The following is a 23,023-nucleotide window of genomic DNA, read 5'->3' as shown; positions in this document are numbered from 1 at the left end:
GCCAGGGCAAAAGGGGCATATCAGAATGCAACTGCACCTCAACTGTCATAACTTAGAGCACTCCGGAGGCTGCTTTAAGTTGTCCCAGGGGCTGAACTGGTCCCAGAGTGGTCCCAGGCTCTGGAGTGTTAAGAGATGGTGAACAAGCCTCCTTCCATCCTCTTTCTTCCCATCTGGGCTCTGTGCTGAGGATTTCAGCCTTGAAATCTGAATACACAGATTAAAACTGGACCAAGTATATATATATATATATATTTTTTTTTGGAAGGGCAGCATGGTAAAAGACTGTGCCACTAATTTTAAAATTATGCACATCAAAAATGTCCTAGTTCCCAGTATATAGGCAGAGATAAAGGCTATGAGACAGTAGCCTATATCAGGGATGTTCAAAAGACACTGAGGACCATGTGGAAAGTGCTTGGCTTGATGAAAAAGAATAAGAGGAAACTCTGGAAAAACATCTTATGCACAGTCATAAAATCACTACAGAAAATTACTCACTATATATATACACTAGGTAATATGTGAAAATTAAAAGGGATTGATGATTAAATAGTAAAGTGGTTCCCCATTAAACTTTATGGGGGAAATATATAGTGAGACATTGGAAAGATGTAGAAGGAACATCTGAGATAGACTGGACCGTAGAAATAGTAGCAGAATAATATATATATTTTTGAAAAGGCATGGCTGAGAAGAGTAAAGGAGTCAGTAAGTTGCACGAAGGCTTCTGCTAATGTAGTACACCATGAATAAAACTTGAACAATTTATGAAATACAACAGGATCTCCTAATTGAGAGTTACATTTTCAAAGCACCTAAGCGAATTAAGCAACTTAAGATCCTAAGGGTATGTCTTCACTACTCACTGGATCGGTGGGCAACGATCGATCCAGCGGGGATTGATTTATCACGTCTAGTCTAGACACAATAAATCGACCCCCAAGTGCTCTCCCGTCGACTCCTGTACTCCAGCGCCACAAGAGGCACAGGCAGAGTCGACGGGGGAGCGGCAGCAGTTGACTCACCACAGTGGAGACACCATGGTAAGTTGATCTAAGTACATTGACTTCAGCAACGTTATTCACATAGCTGAAGTTGCGTAACTTAGATCGATCTCCCGCCCCCCCGCCCAGTGTAGACCGGGGCTAAATCTAATTGACTTTCCATGGAATTTGGGCCACTAGCTGGGGAGGGCTGTAGGGGCAGGTCTCCATTACGGGGATAAGTTGACCTAAGTTACGCAACTCCAGCTATGTGAATGACGTAGCTGGAGTCAACATACCTTACGTTGACTTACTGCACTGTGTACACCGCGCTAGGTCGGCGGGAGAAACTCTCCTGTCGACTTACCTTATGCTTCTCCTTCCATTGGAGTACCAGAGTCGACAGGAGAGTGATTGGTGGTTGATTTAGCGGTTCTTCACTCGGCCTGCTAAATCAACCCCCAGTGGATCGATCGCTGCACATCGATCCCCCGGTAAATGGAGACAAGCCCTAAGTTACTACAGAGAATTCTTTCACAGGTGTCAGGTTTTTAGGTCTTGTTGAAATATTCAGGGTCCAACTAACTGCTGTATTTGGGGATGGAAAGGAATTTCCCCCCAGGTCATCTGAACACCCTGCTATAGGCTGTATTGCTCACAGATCATTCCCACTACCATAACCAGAGAGACATAAATGAGCCTTAGTGGAATGGAAAATGGACTCCCAAGGCTCCTGACTCAGTCCTGTCCTTCAGCAACATCTTCATCTCTCCCCTTCTTGGAAAACTGTGAGAAAGTCTGTCTATGCAGTATTTCTGGCCTGAGAAGAATAAGAAATCCTGGAAACTTCACAAGAAAGTCTCTTTTCAGGACATTTCCTTCTGAATTTTCATACACGCAGGGCTTGGATAAGCTTCGGGTGAACATCTGGACTTCTGTGTACTTATTGACCCTGGGCAAAAACCTCTCAGCTTTTGGAGATTCACCCACCAGTAATATCTAGGAGTAGTGGAATAGCCATCACTGACCTCTAGTAAGTATGATAGTATCGTGTAGCAGTAGTAGCAATAATTGTATTTAGTATCATAACTTTATTTTTAAAGGTCCCTCCCTCCCTCCCTATACCACAGATGCCAAGTTGCTCGAGACACTGGCTAGGCAATTAAAAGTCAGTCATAATACTAGAGAGAACACCAAAGAGAGTGATGCTCAGGAGAGCTAAACACAAGGCCAGCTGGGAGACTATGATGCTTCAAAATTCTAGTGACAGCGAGGGATGGATTCCTCAAGGTCATTGTCTGGATATGAAGAGTTCCAACAAATCTAGGGGACCTAGAAGAGCCAATATTTGACTTTTTCATGCTGTTGCAATCTCAGGTTAATGACATCCATATTGAACAGATATGGATACGCATTTTGGCCTGCTAAAACCTACTATCCAAGATGTTCATACGCTAAGCCCTAAGATTGAGACATACTGCAACTGTCATTGATTTCAGTGGTGGTTGTAGGTGCTCCGCAACTCTCAGGGTCCAGCCCTGAAGTTCAAAAGTAAAATGTCTTTGACAGCTCACTCAACACTAGATGTTTCTTACAAATATTCTAACCACCCTTTTCTGCCATCTCCATCTTCACAAACATAGAAGGAGCAGTGAAGACTCATTGCTGTAGCACAGTAGATTTTCTCAATCTCAGATAATAAAATGGTAGTTAATCCTGGGACAGTTTCCCTGCTCCTTTCCTCTCCCTTTGCACTGCTCAGGTAACCCATAGGGAATGGAGACCACCCACAGACCCCTGTCTGGGGCTGCTCCCCAGGGAGGTGTAGCTGGCTACTATGCCTTCCTCCCTCCAGTCCCTGGTACAGGGAAAAAGAGAAGGCAGAATGTGGTGCACTGCAGTGATCCCCAGCCAGTAGATTGTCCCTTGGAATATTTCTGACAGCTGGCACAGGCTCAAACAGTTGAGATAGATATAGAGGGTGTGGGGGAGTGCGTGTGCATGCGCGCACGTGCATACATGTTCAAAATCTCACTGTGGAGCCATGGGAGGTAGAGCATGAGTTAGAGAAGCCCTGGAGGCAGAGAATCCGGCAGCTGTAAATAGATGCAGCAGAGAATCTAGCTCCATATATGTAAAAGTGATAGGTGGGGATGGAGGGTGAGCAGTGTTTTCCCCAGGAATTGAAATTAGGGAGGGTATTCAAATTTACAGGGTGGTCAGGGCCAATGAGGGGTTAGATCATGAGGGTGAAGGTGGGCTGTATGGCACCATAGTAAAAACTGAAAAATGTTTCATGATCATTTTATTAGATTTTAAAATCATCGCACAAATTGAAGTTGGCTACTCAAGCCTTCTATGAAGCACTACATCTACATCCTTCTTGGTTTCTTGTTATAATTTTGCACAACTCTGTTAATGAACTTCTTGAATGCAATGCATTCATCTTTGATGGCTTCTCATGTGTCCGGTACTTCCATTCCTTCGAGTGATATGCTCATTAGTTCATTCAGATGATCAGGCAGAAGGCAACTTCTTTCAAAACACAAAATTCTATTCAGTGATGAAAAAGAATGCTCAACTGTAGCTGTTGTGACTGGGAGTAGCAAGAGATGAATTCCTACTTCTTTCAGCCCAGGAAACAGCATAAAGATCGGGTCGAGCCACTAGTGATGATAAAAAAGAAGTTAAAGTCAAATCTTCATTCATTCATCGTATGATATTCCACTCTGTATTCAAATTCTCTGTTCTGTCTTGAGCACATGACAGTCCCATTGCTGGTAGTGCCTCATTCCACTCAACTGTTGGTGTTTTATAAGATGGGATCTGTAAAAGCTACGTAGAGGTTGAGTAGACTCTCTAAGTTGCTGTTGTAGATTTTTAAGAATCAAGTCTGTGTACTTTTTCAGTTGTCTTAACAAACACTTCTTGTCCTCTTCACTTAAGGATTCAATATAAATGCCTTCATTAGTCAACTTCTGGACTGAAGTTTTTGCTTCTTCCAGTACTTTTTCAATGGATAGCTCTCTGATTGATCCAAATATAGCTTCTATTGGTGGACAAAAATATACTACTGTTGTAGCAGATGCCTGGATAGCATTGTTTAATGACCCAAGTGGTTTCAACAGTATACTTACAAGACAGAGAATAGCAATAGTCTTCTCTGAACATAGTACCAAGAGTAATCCACCAGCCTCACTACTTAGATCCATCCCATCTTGGTAGATACTTTCCAAAGCCAGTAATAATGGCTGGAGTAATTTTAAGACAACAGCCAAGGATCGCTCATGAGAAAGCCAGAGGGTTTTTCCAGGTTGGACTAATTTGAACTTCAGTCCCACTGTATCATCTATAATTTCCAAGATATTCAGTCTTTTTGGACTTTCGCTGAAAAAAAAATATAATGAAGACATTAAATGCATAGCTTTTTAAATGTCTTTTGAAGAGTCTGCAGCTCGTACTAGCACTAATTGGAGTAGATGGCCTCTGCAGTGTGTATAGGAGAGACTAGGGTTACACTTTTCTCTGAGCAAAGCTTGAGCTCCACCATGTCTTCCAGAGAAGTTTGCAGCTCCATCAAATGCATAAGCAGCATTGGGGTCCAATTGACAAGCATTTAACTCTTCTAAGATGTGGGTTGTCACAGATGCAGCCAATCTGTCTTCTATAACTTGAACATCTAGAAATGCATGTACTGGCCTACCACTGACATCAAGATAATGTACACAATGACTTAATACTTGATGATCATTTGCATTGGTGCATTCATCAGCCATGTATGCAAATGATCTGAATGCAGTGAGAGTTCTTCACTTTTTCAACTGTTGAGTCTTGCACCACATGCATCTAGCCAGTCAGTTGAGTTTCTTGCGGAAAGATAGTGAGCATTTGCTGGTCTTGTTTGGAACCAGTGTTCAACTTCAGGATGAATAAGTGACAATGCACTTAACATTGGCCTCCAGTTTGTAGTATATGGTATCTCTTCCCTAAATAGAAAGTATGATGCCACAGCCATGTTTGTTCACATGAACTGTGTTGTGTAACAGCTCATTAACACTCACTGGTGTTGTCCTTGGTCAGTGGAGACTCAGAGTTCAGAGATGTTTTCACATAAGTTCACCTCCCAGGTGGGGAGCAAGAAGGTACCTTGCTCGTTCCTCCAGCTGCTCACTGTTCACTCTGGCCACTGTTGTTCGTAGTGCCACCGTTCACTCCATCGCTTTGTTGCCAATGGCCCTGCGCCGTCACCTTCTGCTGCCACCTGCCACAGTGACCTCTGCAAGTTGGTCTCTTGAGGTTCCACCCAGCTCTCAGTGATTTCAGCTGAGCTCTCAGTGGGGGAAACTCGCTGCTAGTGCAGCTGGGCCATCTCTTCCACAGAAACACTGTCTCACAGCAGATCTAAGCACTTAGACCTTATTTCAGTTGTAGTGGTCACTTAACAGAACAAAAGCCTATCTATGGAGCCTAAATCAGCTCTGTCTTTAAAGAGTGGAGCGGGGCAGGTCAAATAGCACTTGTGACTCAGGCAGACCATCAAGCAAAACACCTGTCCCCCACCCTCTCTCTTGATGCCCTCAATTGGCACAGGCTGAGTACAGTTCTACTGCCCTTTACTCAGACAATAAGAACAACAACATTTCATTCCACCCCCCACCCTCACCCCCCCACATTCAAGTGATTTGTAACCCAACCTCAGCCAAAATCTATCACTTGGGCAACACAGCTCTGTTTGCTGGATACCTAGGTAGATTAGGTGTGAATGTAAATACAATCTGGTCCTGAAGCCTTTCCCCCCATCCCCCAGCTCATCACTAGCTGTCAGGGAGAGCTCACTTAGACCTTGCTTACAAATCATAATTTGAAATTATTAGGTTGGCCCACATCACTGAAATGAATGCACTGACATGGTCATAAAAACAGCAGCTGTATAAGGAAGCTAGTCTATGTTCATACTTTTCAAATCTATTATACTTTTTCAGATATATGTATTTTATGATACACTTTAGATGCTTTTAAAGTTTGTATTAATGTTTCAATTTCAATTCAAATTTCAAAACAATCACTAAATTGGCAAAACTGCATGTAACTAGTTCACAAAACTGGGGGGGCAGTGGGGTGTTGGGGAATTCAGGGGGGTAAACACCCCCAGAGGTAGGGTGTAGGGAAATCCCTGCAGGGTAAGGGTTTGTGGAGGAGGGTAAAGGAGGGGGAAATGGTTAGACCCTAACTATAATAATAATTAACCTTAACTACCAAGTACAGTTCTTACTAGTCCTTTTTCCTTCACTGTCCTACATCTGACTGTGTCTGTAAGTCACTATATAAAAAGTGCACACAAGAAGAAATGCAAATCAAATAACACTGCACTCGGGTTATAGCAATTTTTTTTTAATATGGTTCATGACAACCTAAATGGGACAGACTTTTGCTGAGTGAAGAGTTTGGACTTTTTATTTCATTACTGTTTTTTTCTATGAATGAACTTTAAACACAGATGAATATTGAAGAACCAAGTTCGTGTGTGTTTTACTGGGCCTGTCTCTGTTAGGTATAGATTCTGTTTGTGCTCTGGATAGGCGTGTACTAATGTGGCCTATATTTTTAAACTGATAATATCCTTGTAATTTGAAAGTATTTATATATAAAGATGTCATGTCCTTTTTCTATTTTGTTTTTTGTTTTGTTTTGTTCTTCAGGGGGAGGGGGGATACTGTATCTTTAAATTAGGAGTAGCTGAATAATGAATCTTGAGCAGTGAAAAGACTAATGTGCTGTGGAAGAGAAGGAGTTTAATCTAATTTAGTTGGAGGGTGTCTGTCTGTGGTGTTGTTTTCTGGACTGTGGGAATAGAGGAGAGAAGCTGCCCCCGTGAATGGTTCCTCCTGAGCCAGAATCAGTGGGGAGTCCCTTAGATGCCACTGATCCGAAGCCAGGCCATGAAAAGGGGATTAAAGAAATGTTCTGATTTGCATTTCACACTAATGCACCCCATCGAACCTTTGGTAATATTTCAAACCACATTTCAAGGGAAGTGCCCTTAAAATAGCTGGCTAAATTGTATTAGAGCAACACTATACAAACCCCTCATCCATTTATGATGTGGGTTTTATTTTTTGTTTTTTAATCTTTTAACTAGTGTTGGTGGTGGTGTTTTAACTTAGTATATAGATATTCGACATTTTCATGGTCTGCAGCCTGTCCTACCAATAAGATATGTGTTGTTTATTTAAATATCATTTTAAAATAGCAAGAGAAAGTTTGAAATTAGGAAAAAAGAATAAATCAATTTGGTTTGAAAAATAAACATGTGCTGTATAATATATATATAATAATATAATTCACCATTGGCATGATTAATATCTTGAGTGGAAATTAAACAGGAAAGATAGACTTGTAGTAATTATTATCAGCATTTCTTTTCCGTATGTGCTGTTTTTCTTTTAAAGCTACTATTTCCTTTAAGGATAACTTTTATTTTTGTATTTTTTACAGTCAGCTACCAGAATTAAAGTGAGGGTAAATAACAGGCCTTCACTATGTATCAGATATAGAATTTTTAAAAGTACCTTTCTTAATATGAACATGGATGGGGGAAAGGTTATTGGGCAGGACTAATATTCAAACTGATCTTTATTTAAAAAGTAAACGTCTCTCCTTAATGCACACTTGACTAGAAATGCTTCATTAAATATGATTTACAGTGGTAGCCACACAATTTTTAAACTTTAGATTCACCAAAAGCAATGCACTTTGTTATGACACGCTATTGTTATGATAGTAATTGACAGTGTTTTTCTAAAAATGTTTAACCTATTAATTAATTTGCAACTCTCCAAGCCTATCATTTAATTTCTCTTTACTGTTGAAGAGTCAGAGCATTTTATCTCAGAGGGATTATTTGGGTTTTCTTTAATCCCATTTCAAAAAAACTTGCCTAGCACTCTAATTTCCATTGACTTTAATACGTATAGAATAGATGCAACTTTGATTTTTAACATTATCCGCATTGAAGTATTTTACTACACTTTCACTACAATAAATTACACAGCATTAAACTTTGCCATGCCATTTTTACCCTGTTTATGCTGTATTCAAATTATGTATACAAAATATTTAGTTATGGTTAAAATTATGACATGCTTCATTAAATATTCAGTTTTAAATTTTTTTGTGCATAGAATGGAACAGTAGCTGGACTTTGAAGTACATATGATTCTTCTGCATATTTTGGGGTCTGTGTGGATGACTATGGGTGAAAACGCATCTTTCCTGTGAGTTGGCACATTATTTGAAATCATGTTTAATTATAAAGTTTCATTAAAAACCTTTTGCTTAAAATTGTAGAGGCCTAATAAGATTTCCATTAATTTAAACATATCACTATTCCCACAACGGCCCAAATGCTTTCTTTTTCCTCTTTCATCCATGGTTAAATATGTAAATAAAATGTCTAAAGTCATTCTTCAAAGAAGACAAAAGAAAAAAGAGCTGAGGGAAAAGACAGCCATAAAATTCCTCCCAATTCTCCATAACATTTGCCAGAGGGGGGCCAACTCCTAGCCAGGGCCTAGCAGCAGGGGTGCCTGGCTGCTTCATAGAATCACACATCTCAAATCCCACACACAGGAGGAAAAAAAATAAAATAAAATATCTTTTCAGCTGGAGCCATCAAAAGGCTCTTTTCATTTATTAGTTACAGAGTTATCTTCCAGTTGCTGATTTCTCAGAGCCCTCATTTTTCTATAATAATGTTCTGTTTGTTAGTTTCTCTGACTCAGGCTGGTTGAATGGGGCCCGTTTCTGGATAGCTTTCTTTTTTAAAAAAATATAAAAACAGAAATAAATGATCTGAAGAGGGTTGTATTGGCTAACATAATAGCTAGAAAAAACCAAGCTGATTTAAAGTAGCACATAAAACATCAATTAAGAGACATAACTCCTACAAAGGATGACTTTTTTTCTTTTTTACATTTCACATTTATATTTTCTTTTAGCCTCCAAGAAAAATAAGAAAAGAAGTGGCTGTTATCAAGAGCTGTACAAAGTAAGGAAACAAACTTTTGTTTTAATTTCTTTTTTCTGTATTATTTCAATATGGATTTTGATATACAATAAAGGACTTTGTAAAACAAAAACCCATCTCTGCAAAAAACCCTAATCAAGCTCAACAAAAAAACTGTATCAGAAATGTTCATCTCAAGTGTCATTTCAATTTCACTTTAGAAAAGGTAGCTTGTCCCTTATGAATGCTTTCCCCTTCACTTCCCCACCACCCCCAACCGAGCTCTCTAGAAGAGGATCTAGGGTGCATACAAATACTAAGAAAACAGCTTAGATTAATGAAGAATGGAAATGCTCCACCACACACACACACACACACACAGAAACAGCAATGTAACTAAATAAATAAGGCCTTTTTGTTTGTTTGCTGGTAACACTGCCTGCCTTCATAACAGTTTCCGAATGAATCTAGAAGTGACCAAGGGAAGGATCAATGTGATAAGACGCAATAGTTTATCAGTCTGATCTCTTTCAGAGAGAGATTCCTGGATCCACTGGAAAGCCATTAAAGAAAAGTATCCACTGGTCTAAAACTTTTTTTTTAATTAAGGACCTTTTATTTCTAGACAATCATTGTCAGCATCTTCAGAGTTTCAGAAGCAAATATTAGCCCTGATTTGTTGCCCTTTCTTGGATCCATTACACTCTTATCACAATCGAGGAAGCCAACAGTTTCCTTTCTAGAGGTGGGTGGGTATTAACTCTGACCCTGCGGGGTTTGATAGTTTCCAGGAGAATCAGTGTTCATTTCGATAAGAAGCAGGCCCTAATGGAGAAAAACCCTGGGTATGTGTGGGTGTGAATGAAGAGAGAGATTTTTCTTTCTTCATTAATATGTTGGTCTAAAATTGAACTCAAAACAAAAAGTGAAGCTCACCTTTTAGGATTTGATCATAGTGGTCCTTTCTGGGCTTAAACAAAATCTACAAATCATACCGTCTTATTCTATCTGTGTCGAGATCAGTTAGTGCAGGGGAGGGAGGCAAGGATGAGGAGTATTATATGTATAAACAACTAAGCATTTTATTTTTGGTGCCTGTTGTTTTTTTACTTCTCATTTCATTGACATTATACCTTCGAGAGGATAGTCTATAAGAGCCCAATCCTGCAGTTCTTACCCAAGGAAATCCATTCAGATCAATGGGAGTTTTGCTGGCATAAGCTCTCCAACTACTATTAGTAGAAAATAATCAAAATGATCCTATCAGTTTTACTTTGAAAATAAAAGCAAACCAGTAACTAAAAAAGCCAACTCATTTTAAAATTATCTGTCCTGCTACCCTTTCCTCTCCAAAATCTCAGAGTCTTGTCCCTATGGATTAAAATCACTTTCCTAAAGGTCTCTCTCTAGTCTTCTCTGATTTTCCTATTTGGGGGAATCTGCTAGTTTCGCTTGATGTGCATTCAGATACTGTGAGTTTAAAACAGAGAGAGAGAGAGAATTATTCTCTATATGTCAGATGTCCTGACTCCGGTGTTCACTTTTACGAATTCGACACAATCAAAGCAGAAATTTTGTAAGCAGATGAGATTCTACTGCAATGCAACCGGCTTTTATGACCCTGCCAGCCAAGACTTTATGGCACTTGCCATAAAATGCATCCTCCCTCCCTAATTCCTCCCTTCTAAAGCGTTCCCCCACCACTCCTACCCCCTCCCAAGAAGGAAAGTCAAGGAGGCACCATCTTCAACCCCCTGTCTAGGAGACAAGGAGTCTGAAGCATCCTTAAAACTCAGCTTCCCCGGGCTTCCTTCCTACCTGAATTAGGACGGTAGGGGTCTAAAGAGAGAGAAAAGATCTTGTTAAACTTTCAAGGGCCCGGGGGAGGGGGTAAGCCGGGGGGGGGGGGAGAAAAAAGACAGAGAGTGAGAAACAAATGAGGCTTTTTTTATCTGTGGTGATCAAGGAAAACCTGTAGGGGTCCTTAAGGAGGTTTCAAGGCGTTCCGAGTGATTGGAAAGTAATCACCGTGTCAGCTTCACCTTTCTCATGCAAAGTGGGCGTCCTCTGCAAGGCGGATCCTGCACAGGGATTTTTTTTTTTTTTTTTTTTAAATCCTGGGACACAACCACCCCCTAAAAACCAGCTGCAACAGCCCCAGGACTTGCTGCTGCTGCGGGGAGAGAGGAGAGACGAGCACCAGCCCTGCCCTGCCCAGCGCGAAAGAACCAAGCCGTTGCCAAAACAGAAGGGGGAGGGTGTCAGCCCCTCGCCGATGGCTTAGATGTTTTCTCCTCCTTTCTCTTTGCAGCTGGATAAGCCACCCCCACCGGGGAGGAAAGCGTGGGAGCCGGTGACCCGTCCGCGGGAGCCGGAGAGACCGCGGCACCCACCCAGAGCCGCCTGGGACATGTGGAAGTGGAAGCGGTGACCGCCCGGATCTACCCGCCGGCCAAGAGCTCTGCCTGTGCCCGGAGAGAGGGGAGGAAGCGCTCACAAGTGCAAGCCTGGGGGGTGGGGGGGGGGGAAGCGGGAGGGAAGAAAGTTTCCGGGATCCCCGCAGTACGTGTCGTGCCTCTATGGCTGGGGGTGGCTCCCGCACGGCTGGCTGTTGGCAAACTGCCCCCCCCCGCCCCCCCCCGCTTCTCGCCTCCCCCGAGTCCCCCCTCTCCCGGCGCCACCGGGGCTGGAAAATGACTAGCCCGGACTTGTGCTGAGACCGGCGCGCGGCAGCGGGCTCGTGGCCCGGGGCTGCGCTGACCCCGTCGAACGCCGCCTGCCTCTGCCCCGCGCGCTGAGCGTCCCCGGAGAAAGCGGGAGGGGGGGGGGGGCGATGCTCTCCGGCGAGGGAGGCGTGGGGCGGCGGGACTGACCCCCCCCCCCTCCCCTCCGCCGCCTGGAAAGGACCCGCGCGCCGGCTGCACGCGGGGCTGGGCGTTGTGTCGCGGCGGCAAACATGGGGCCGGCGAGCAGGAGCGTCGTGCAAACCCTCTGGCTGTTCTTGCGTCTGGTTTGCTTTTGCGCTGGGATAAGCTCCCTGGACATTGACCGCCCGGGCGATGGGAGATGCCAGCCCATAGAAATCCCCATGTGCAAGGATATAGGGTACAACATGACGAGGATGCCTAACCTGATGGGACATGAGAACCAAAGGGAAGCTGCCATTCAGCTGCATGAGTTTGCCCCCTTGGTGGAGTATGGCTGTCACAGCCACTTGAAATTCTTCCTCTGCTCTCTCTATGCCCCGATGTGCACAGAGCAGGTCTCCACGCCAATCCCAGCCTGTAGGGTTATGTGTGAGCAGGCCAGGCTGAAGTGCTCTCCCATCATGGAACAATTTAATTTCAAGTGGCCGGACTCCTTAGACTGCAGCAAATTGCCCAACAAGAATGACCCCAATTACCTATGCATGGAAGCCCCTAACAACGGATCGGATGAGCCACCCAGAGGCTCCAGCATGTTGCCACCCATGTTCAGGCCACAGCGGCCGAGCAATGGTCATGATTTGCAGCAGCCCAAGGACAGCCTCAGTAGAGCCACCTGTGAAAATCCTGGCAAGTTCCACCATGTGGGAAAGAGTGCTTCCTGTGCCCCACTCTGCACACCCGGGGTTGATGTTTACTGGAGCAAGGATGACAAAGGGTTTGCTGCCATCTGGATTGCCGTCTGGTCCATCTTGTGTTTCTTTTCCAGTGCTTTCACCGTACTCACTTTTCTGATAGATCCCCAGCGCTTCAAATACCCTGAAAGGCCCATCATCTTCCTCTCTATGTGCTATTGTGTCTATTCTGTGGGGTACATTATTCGCCTCTTTTCAGGCGCTGAGAGCATAGCCTGTGACAGAGACAGTGGTCAACTTTATGTTATCCAGGAGGGGCTGGAAAGCACTGGATGCACCATTGTGTTCCTGGTCCTATATTATTTTGGTATGGCAAGCTCATTGTGGTGGGTAATTTTGACTTTAACTTGGTTTCTGGCTGCTGGGAAGAAATGGGGTCACGAAGCAATTGAAGCAAACAGTAGCTACTTTCATTTGGCAGCATGGGCCATTCCAGCTGTGAAGACCATAATGATATTAGTTATGAGAAGGGTAGCTGGAGATGAACTGACAGGATTGTGCTATGTTGGAAGCATGGATGTAAATGCCTTGACTGGGTTTGTACTCATTCCTTTAGCTTGTTATCTAATCATAGGCACTTCTTTTATTCTATCTGGTTTTGTGGCCCTCTTCCATATCAGGAGGGTGATGAAAACAGGTGGAGAAAACACAGACAAGTTGGAGAAACTTATGGTCAGGATTGGTGTCTTCTCAGTCTTATATACAGTGCCTGCTACATGTGTAATAGCTTGCTACTTTTATGAAAGACTTAACATGGATTATTGGAAAATTGTGGCAATGCAATATAAATGCAAGATGAACAATCAAACTAAACATTTGGACTGCATGATGAATAATTCCATTCCTGCAGTAGAAATTTTCATGGTGAAAATTTTTATGTTGTTGGTTGTGGGCATTACTAGTGGTATGTGGATCTGGACTTCCAAGACTCTTCAATCCTGGCAAAATGTTTGCAGTCAGAGATTAAAGAAGAGAAGTAGGAGAAAACCTGCAAGTGTTATTACAAATAGTGGAATCTACAAAAAAACTCAACATCCACAGAAAACTCACCATGCAAAATATGAATCAGCATTACAGCCACCCACTTGTGTATGAACAGGATGTTTAGAAAACTGTATCTCAGTTTGTAGAGACTTATAAATGCTCACGGTAGCAATCAGAAATAAAAATTTTAAAAGGTGCTTTTTGTCAGAGAATGGTATAGCAAATCAAGGCAAAAATGTATGACACTGAAATTCAGGACCTGTTGATAAACTGAAGGTAAATGTACTTAGGAAAAGGTTTTCAGTGAAAGGAATATTGTCAATTAAAGCTGCCTCTTCTGTTACTAATTTGTAGTAAGATATTTCATCCAGCCCTCTGATAAAAAAAACTATGTGTAATCTTTATATGTAGCTGAGCTGGAGTTCCTACAGGTTTCTAAGTAACAAGATATAATCAAGTTTTACGGAGCTATGATTTTTTTTTAAGAGCCTGACTGAAAATTGTGTCTTTTTGGGGACACTTAATTCCATAGAGGCCTAAGTGAAAGCAACTTCTGTGCTAACTTAAGAAAAGAGAAATCCTTTAAAACACTTCTTCAGCCTAGTGGGTTTGAAAAATAGCTACAATGTATAATGCTCACCAATATTCTTTCACTAAAAGAAAAACTTCCTGCATGAGACACAAACTTTGTGAATAAGAATAATGTGCAATACATTTTTTTCTTACCATGACATGAAAAGAGAAACAAGTATTTTGCTGTACATAAAGACAACAAAAGAAATCTCTTAACAAAAGAACTAAGAGGTCTAGTCCTCAGAAACCCTTTAGTGTTACAATGTTGTGGCTTTTTAATGGAAATCAAGCCAATGTTATACACGTTTGGACTGATTTGTGAAAAAAAAAAAGTGTGTGGGGGGGTCAATTCAAAGAGACCCAAAGGGCTTATTGACTCTTTCTATTGTTAAACAAATTCTCACCATGAATAGATCAAGAAGCACTAGATTCTGCAAAGACAAGCTTTGTATTGAGTGATGCTCTTTACTGGTGTTGGAAGGGCACAATTATTTGCTGTATATATTTGTAATATACAGTTATTTTTCATGCTCCACTATTTTATAAAAAATAAACTATGTACTTTAGTTTGATAATCTTGTCTGCTCTAAACTTTCTATCATGTGCTTTGTGGTTAATAAAAAAAATTTTCAATGATTTACTAAAGGCACATTTTGAATATAGCACAGTGTTTAATATGTTATACTTGACATATAAGGACTGCAAGTATAATCGGATTGACCCTTAATGTGCAAAAGAAGGAATTGCAAGTTGAAAAAAAATAAAGAGTTTTAAGTTGCGTCTTTCTATGAATCTTTGCAACTGAGAGAACTGAATGGGAAGAAGCTTTAAAATAGATATCCAGTGATTTAGTATAATACCATGTTTACTACGCACAGAGATTACAACAATGATCCTTGGTTAAAACCCTTTTAAAATCTCCAGAGGGCATAGTCAGCATGTTAAAGAGAGCTGAATTACTTCAGCACTATTTTATATAATGCAACCTGTACATTACAAAGATTCTTTCCTGGTGATGGTACTGAAAGATAGTGTATTCATAACCATAAAGAGACTGGGAAAAGATCAGTAGGGGAAAACAGTTCATGAACAATAAATACAGATTGCACATAGTACTGTACTTCAGTGTAAACTGATGAAGTTACAATTATAAATGCAAATACCAAAAGTATACAGTGGAGTGTGTGTGAACATTAAGCCTTTTGTGGAGTTAACCATCAGGCTATTAGCTGGTGTGATATTAATTCAATTTATCTTCTTTTGACACGCTCCTGAGAGCTCTTCTATGAGGACATGCATGTTATAAAGAAGGACCCTGGTAGAGCTGGGATCCCCACAACAGTTGCCCCATAATGGCTAATAGCTTATAACAAACTGTATAGGCAGCAGATACATTTTTCTAATTTTTGTTGTCATCTGTATAAAATGTTCCCAGCAAGGACTAGAAACTTGAGTTACAAAAATCATGGATTGATTATTAAATGTCTTAATACCTAAAATGCACACAAAGCAGCTTGCAATATAGAATCTCCCCATCTTTGTCAGTAAATAAGTTATTCCCCCGCTTTGTGTCTATGTGCCACTGTTTGGAATGAAGCTTTGTAGATGTCTTGGAGTTAATCCTGTCAGAGCACACCCTGGTGGAGCCAAACTAGGACATTGCTCTAAACACATTCTGTTCTGAAACTACTGAATTAATGCTTTCAGATCTGTGTGCATTCTAGTTAAGAACAGTTATGTTAGATACTAAGGGGGACAGCTTCCCTAATAAGAAACTTCATAATGCCAGTTAACACAGAAAGCCCACAAATACTCAGCATTGTGTAGATCACCTTTCCAATACTGGATCTACATTATAAAAAATACTATGTCCTCTTCAGGATAAAGATTAGGAGTGGTTTTATAAGTGATAGACATGTATTTAGAGAATGTTTTTAGACTGCAATCTAAAGTACGTGAGCAGCCAAGATCAACATCCCACTTACTGGTTTATGCACTATATGGCAAAGTCCACTGACTGGTAACACTTAAAAAATAAATTGCTGCTAGTTTCTTTTCATGGTAAACTGTAATTGTGGAACAGTAAACAGAATGACCTGCCTTGAAAGTGAAGGAAGCAGTGATGGAATTAATAGATTCCAAGGCAGAAGATCATTTTGATACCTAGTCTGACCTCCTGCATAATACAGGTCGTAGAACATCCCCAAAATAATTCATAGAGCATATCTTTAAAAAAAAACACCCAATCTTGATTTTAAATTGTCAGTGTTGGAGAATCCACCACAATCCTTAGTAAATGGTTCCGGTGGTTAATTACTCTCACTGTTAAAAATGTACACCTTATTTCCATTCAACTGCAAAAAAGAGTTTAATCAATTATCTTCAGTGTGGGCCCTTTAGTATTAACAGAGCAGGGACTACAAGTTGTTTTTATAAAGATACCATATATGAGTGCTTAGCTAAATATGTCAATTGTACACGTGCTAACATTAGAGCAAGGAATTTGGATATTAACCCCAAGCTTTACTGTTATTAAGTACTGATTTTTTTTTTAATCTCTGGTATGGGTAAGCGAGCTGGATGTCTCAAGTATATTGATGCTGATGTTATCAACTCAGCCCTTAATGTTCTATAAATATACCTGAATAGAATGATTGCCTTGCAGGGCATCTCAGGAATGAGTTAGCTTCAACACTGCATCTTTCCACTATCTTGCATCCTCTAATAGTTCTATTGGAACAGTATTGATGTTGCTACTAAAAGAAGGTGGCGAAGCCCATGTTAGATCTCTTATGGAAACATGGGATAGCATTTATTAGAAATGATCACGTTTCAATAGGTTTCTGAACAATGCTAAGAATTGAATAGAGAATCTTATTCCTGCTTTAGAATTCTACAGAGTGATTAAAAAAAGAAAAACACACTTATAGAAAGAAAAGGAGTACTTGTGGCACCTGTACTCCTTTTCTTTTGCGAATATCAGACTAACACGGCTGCTACTCTGAAACTTATAGAAAGGATTTCTTTCGCTACTAATTTCTCTAGGTTTTAAGAGACATTTCTATTTAATCCTGTTAAGTTTCTATAGAAATCTTTGGCTTCGTCCTGATTATATTCCATAGGACTTTTCCATAAAGAATTCCAGGTGTTTTGCCCCATGGATGGATAATTTTTATATATCAGTGCACTTCAACAAAATAAATATTCGCTTCATTGTAAACTTCAGTAGGAAGGGAGAAAAGTTCAGAACTTCATCTCTAGAAAAAAGATTTAATGCATTCCAGTCATATTTATTTCGTAGTTTTGCTCAGCCAAAAATATCACAGGAGTCTTTACAACTGGCTAGTCTATCAGGCAATACAAATCAAGAACCAAATGCATCTTCCAGATATATGTGTGTAAGTCCCATTGCCTTCAGTGGGGAGTTGCGCATACACATCTGAGGGCAGCATTGGCTCAAAGTATGTAGATTATGATACCTCATTCAGGTAGTGTCTAATATGTGGTAGTACCAGGTGGAAAAGCTCATATGGATCAAGTTTAGTTTAGTAAGGAGAGGAACCTGGGAGCCTAGTGGATTAGGTTTTGATTGTTTTATTACAGAGAGGGTTAGGAGTTAAGAGGGTGAAGGGTAAAATATAGGATTTGGAAAGAATGAAACCTTAAAACAAATGGGCCAAATTCAGCTTACACGTACTCGATGTTTACATCACACCACTACAGAAGATTTAAACAGGTGTAACTGGAAACAGAATCCAACCCAATAGGTTCAAACTTTGACTTAAGATGTGGTGCATTGGACAGATCTAACACCTAGAATACCAAAGTATCACAACAACTGGGAGAATACAACTGAGTTCAAATATAATGTTCAGAGCCCAGATCAGATTTTCCAGAAGTGGCATTTCAACTGTATGTTATTATGAGCCATTATTCACATATGGCTGTCACCCTATGGCTTCAAACTATATGAAAAGACCAGTACCCAACAATGTCTGTAACACACACCTTCTTATCCTAAACTTAAAACCCGTGGCTTCAAGGGGTAGCACTGTAATGATGGGGTATTATGTGCTCAGGTGGTCTTTTGATGACAGGTGGTCTTCTACAACAGATGGTCTCAAAGGGAGAACTTCAGTGCATTTTAGTTAAAAACATTTACACGTTTCTTGAAAAAAAATTCTGAAATGTTAGCCTCGTGTAATGTTTTAAGTATTTAAGAGACAGAACGGCCAAGTATTAACACTGACAGATGATAATCATGGATGCTTTACAAGGTGGGTGACGGTGATTATGTGGTCTTGGGTGCTCGCTTTGATCAGAAGTGACAAGCCCGTAAGGTCTGTGGCATTCAGTCCCCCCCTGAAGGGAGATCAGCACCTGTTTGCACTTTGAGGCTCTCTACCTCCCACTGCCTTCCAGCACTATTTCATCTCTCTTAACACACTTGGAGGTTGATTGGCTTTAAGCAAAGGTCATTATTCATTTACAAAACACTGCTTTATTCAGCTCACCCAAAACCATATTGCAGTGGTACTGTTTGTGCTGTTACAATGAAGGTGGGATCAACATTCCCTCTATAAAGCTTTATTTTCAGTTAACTCCAGCTAAAATCAGACTGGATGCTAATCTAAGCATGGCTTCAATTTCTCTCCCCCCGCCGCACCCCCTCCCCCTCCCCCACACACACAGAGCAGTTTGCAATCTGCTGGACTGTTCGCCTTAAATTGTGCTGTGTATTTTTTCATGCTCATCTAGGAGAAACTAGAAACAGGTTGTAAAACAGAGTTGGGACATGGTTGGTGTTTCAGATTTTAGCTTAAATAATGTTATTCAATTGTACTTTGTCTTGCTTTTGAACTGTTATAGATACCTTTAGAAATGGCACATCATAAAGCTTTAATTCCACCAAGGTGTTTAGTGACCAAATAAATAACAAGAATGAGGCTCTGGTGGTTTGTTAATATTGTGTATGCAGGACATCAGCATGGTATACAGACCTAGGATCCACGTTCTACTTTGAGTTATGCAGATGTAAATTGAAGTTAGTGGTGTCACTTTGGATTACACCAGTGTGTTTGAGAGCAAGAGTTTGGCCCAGGCATATGCAGCTGGGAGCCCAATTCTCTCTTCCTTACACTACCAATGTGGAGCAGTTGGGAGTTTTGCAGGAGGCAAGCCTGGGCTTCATGGTGTATTACTGTAACAAACTGTTTGTAAAAAAAGAATTTGCTTTGCTTTGTGCTATTTGTTTCTCCTTTTATTCTCCAGTTCCTCCATAGCCCTCTCCATGGATCTGATCTGCTGAGAGTCAGTGTGTTTGCTAGTGAAGTCAATAGGTTTCCCACTGACTTCAGTGGGCTTTGGGCTTACAGGCTTCAGATCTCCACTAGAGTTGTATGGGAACCCAGAATTTAAATTTCATGTAAATTCCACTTTTTCAAAATTTGTTTTCATTCTAAATCAAAATGAAACATCTAGTTTTGAAATCTTCCACAAAATAAAAATATAGGAAGTGTTTAGCATCAATCAGAATGTTTTATTTCTATTTCAGCTTTTAAAATGTTTTAAAATGTTAATATTATAATATAAAATAATATCTAAGCAAAGTTGTTTAAAATATTACAATGTTCCATTCTCATCAACTCAAGACTGGAACCTTATCAAAACACTTCATTTTGATTTGTTTTTAATGAAATTTTATCAGAATTAACACATTCCCATGGAACATTTCGATTTTGACGAATCAACATTTTCCAATGGAAAAACTTTCCATCAGAATTTTTTTGACCAGTTTTAATAACCACTCCTGCATCACAGAAACCCCCACTCTCGTCCGAGGGCCTGATCTTGAAATTCTGACAAGAAATAAAGGTGCAAAACACCTTGTAGAGTTGGGTCCACAGTGCTGTCCTTGTCTGCTTTCTTCCTGTCTCCTTTTTTTCTTCACTGATCTGCTGCAACTCTCTTTCCCTTCTCTTCTCATGCATTGCTGGTCAGCCTTTTTCATCTCCATGTGCCTCTCTTCCCTCACTAGCCTCATCAAGCAATCCTTTGAATCTCTCATTTGCCCACACAAATGTTTCTGTGGTTGTGGCCAGCAGCTTTGAACTTTTTTTAAAGGTTAACTAACAGCTGTTTCAAAACTTGTGTTTGTTTTATCTTTTTTTCCAGAGAAAGAGGGGTAGCAAATAAACATTCAAAATTCCAAGCAGCCAACGGTTCTGGTGAACCCAGAGAACCTCACAGATGGGCAGCAGATTCTGAGAGGGGGCATTAAACCTGGAAACATTTCTTTGTTTCAGAAAAGCAACATTTGTTTTCTTTATTTATGCTTGTAACTTTATTTTTTTCCTTATCATCATCTGGGACTGACATCCATCTGTGAGAAATAACAGTAAGACTTTAGTTGGTCTATGTATTTTACCAAAGTTTGATATTGATTTAGCTTTCAATAAATATCAGACACTATCCCTACAGTTATTTAATAAAACTGTAAAGCATGGGACACTATCACTAAAGTTATTTAATAAAACTATAAAACACGATGCTGAAATTTGGGCCTTTTATACAGTTTTGATTTTGACTCTCCTCCATATCCCTTTCCTTTTTAATTTTTTTAACCATTTTTGGTGGAGCTGTCAAATTTTTTCATAATTTTCAGTTATCAACCAATTTTGTTGTCAAAAACTGAATTTCTGATGGGGGAACAAAACCCAAAAATTAAATCAAAATTTCTATTGATTTTTTTAGTTGTTTTGACAATCGAAAAATTTAATTTGAATTTTGACATATTTCAAAAAATAGTTTTTTTTTAAAAATAACCATGTTTTTTTTTCGGGGGAGAATGGGGTGTGGGAGGGGAGGGTACCAATTCTACTGTTTAGACTAGGCATCGTCCCCGTATTTATCGCTCATTCCTCTGTATCTCACATTGCTGAAGTATGTTTATTTTTGGAAGGCAGACATGTTAGTAACATTTTCAAAAGTACTTATGTTTCATTGAAAGTCCTTAGGCTCCTAAGGACTTTTCTACACATAGTTAACTAGATCAGTTTTGATATGTTAGGAGCAACCCCTTAGACACACAGCGCTATGGGAATAAATGTACTTATAATGCTATTGATTATTTCTGTAAGTTTACCAAAATGTAGATCTTGTTAAATCAGTACAAAGTTGTGTGGAGATCAGCCCTAAGTCACTTGCGTACTTTTGAAACTTTTAGCCTGTGTCACAAATTAAATCAGAATGTCTTGTGGTCTATTTTGAAAAAAAAGACATTGGCCTGCTGTAAAACTGGTTCATCTTTATAGAAATTCTGTTTTCTTGGCCGTTTGTTAGTCTCATATTTTACTAGTCATTTTTAAGATGCAAATTTGGGCCTGCTCATGAGTCCTAATCTGTGTGTGGCTCCCAAGGAGATGACTTTGAGTTTTGTATCACAAACTCTGGAGGATTAGGGCCCTATGCAGCAAAACACTTACGCACAGGCTTTATTTTAAATATGTGGGAATCTCATTGGCTTCAGTGGGGTGACACGTTTATTAAAGTTGAGCATGTGCTTAAATGCTTTGCTGCTTCAAGGCCTTAAACCTTTTCTACTATTTCAGAAAGGCTAGCTGTCAGCTCCCATGAACATACAGGTTTCAGAGTAGAAGCCATGTTAGTCTGTATTCGCAAAAATAAAAGGAGTACTTGTGGCACCTTAGAGACTAACAAATTTATTTGAGCATAAGCTTTCGTGAGCTACAGCTCACTTCATCAGATGCATCTGATGAAGTGAGCTGTAGCTCACGAAAGCTTATGCTCAAATAAATTTGTTAGTCTCTAAGGTGCCACAAGTACTCCTTTTATATTCATGAAAATACAGGTTTCAGAGTAGCAGCCGTGTTAGTCTGTATTCGCAAAAAGAAAAGGAGTACTTGTGGCACCTTAGAGACTAACAAATTTATGTCTCTAAGGTGCCACAAGTACTCCTTTTCTTTTCATGAAAATACAGACACTTTATATGTCTGTTAACTATTAGGGAGAGATTTTCAAAAAGACCCAAGGAGTTTCGGGGTACAAGTCACACTTTCATTGGGCTTGCGCTCCAATTTAAAATCTCCCCCCATTGTTCTGTGGTGTCTGTTGAACTGAAGTGAAATACTTGTGCTGTTCTACATGACATTCTTTTCATGCATTTGCTGTAGTGGGTGCAGTATACTTATGTAAAGGGCACTACTGCTGAGTTTGCATTCTTATTCACTGACACAATTCCCAAGTTAATTAAACTCAACTGTTACTTATGATAGTTACAAGGTTACTTTTCATATGCAGCAAATGTTATTTGAACCCCGTTATAATTAAGGAAGGGGGACCAGTTCAAATACTAAAAAAACAAAAAACTGACCTGAACTTTTCCCCATAACTTGAACTGAACTCAAGCTGACCATTTTATGAAGTTTATAAAACTTAGCATGACCTTTCCCTCATGTTATTTTACATATTCATGCACCTCTGCTCTTCTGGATTCCAGCTGGGATTGGAACAGATGTGCTTACATATTGCACTGATGCTAGTTATGGCCCAATCAAAACCAAGAAGTTTTCAAGAAACTTTTGGGGTCTTATCTGACGCAAACATCCAAACCTTTTGAAGTTTGCCCATCACTAATTATAACCCCCTTCCTTAAATCACAAACCATGATATTAAACAGCATTTGAGGAGTGTTTTATAAGGAGGCAATTGTAATCCTTGTCATTTTTTGCCTTTTTAGATCATTGCAGAGAAACAAAGATTTTCTGTGAGGATTTATAGCATAAAGGGAAAAGGAAGTAAATTAAGTATGGATCAAATTTTGCTCTCCCCCTCCTC

General features: G+C 40.2%; 1 protein-coding gene and 1 long non-coding RNA gene across 2 annotated transcripts; one reads left to right on the top strand and one right to left on the bottom strand.

Annotated features, from left to right (window-relative positions):
* Window positions 1-6,613: 6,613 nt before the first annotated feature.
* Window positions 6,614-22,589, bottom strand: LOC122456822. The gene is made up of 3 exons (XR_006275908.1): window positions 22,579-22,589; window positions 18,573-18,578; window positions 6,614-6,735 (listed from the first exon to the last, which is right to left on the bottom strand). It is a non-coding gene; the product is annotated as an uncharacterized LOC122456822 (long non-coding RNA).
* On the top strand, window positions 10,901-14,981 carry FZD10 (frizzled class receptor 10). Its single transcript, XM_038373413.2, has one exon. The coding sequence runs from the start codon at window positions 11,948-11,950 to the stop codon at window positions 13,703-13,705; it is 1,758 nt and encodes a 585-aa protein (XP_038229341.1). The 5' UTR covers window positions 10,901-11,947; the 3' UTR covers window positions 13,706-14,981.
* Window positions 22,590-23,023: the final 434 nt, after the last annotated feature.

This window comes from Dermochelys coriacea, chromosome 15 (assembly GCF_009764565.3).
Source record: "Dermochelys coriacea isolate rDerCor1 chromosome 15, rDerCor1.pri.v4, whole genome shotgun sequence".
Taxonomy (NCBI): Eukaryota; Metazoa; Chordata; order Testudines; family Dermochelyidae; genus Dermochelys; species Dermochelys coriacea.
The sequence above is the reverse complement of the archived record's forward strand: the minus strand, read 5'-3'. Positions and strand labels throughout refer to the sequence as shown.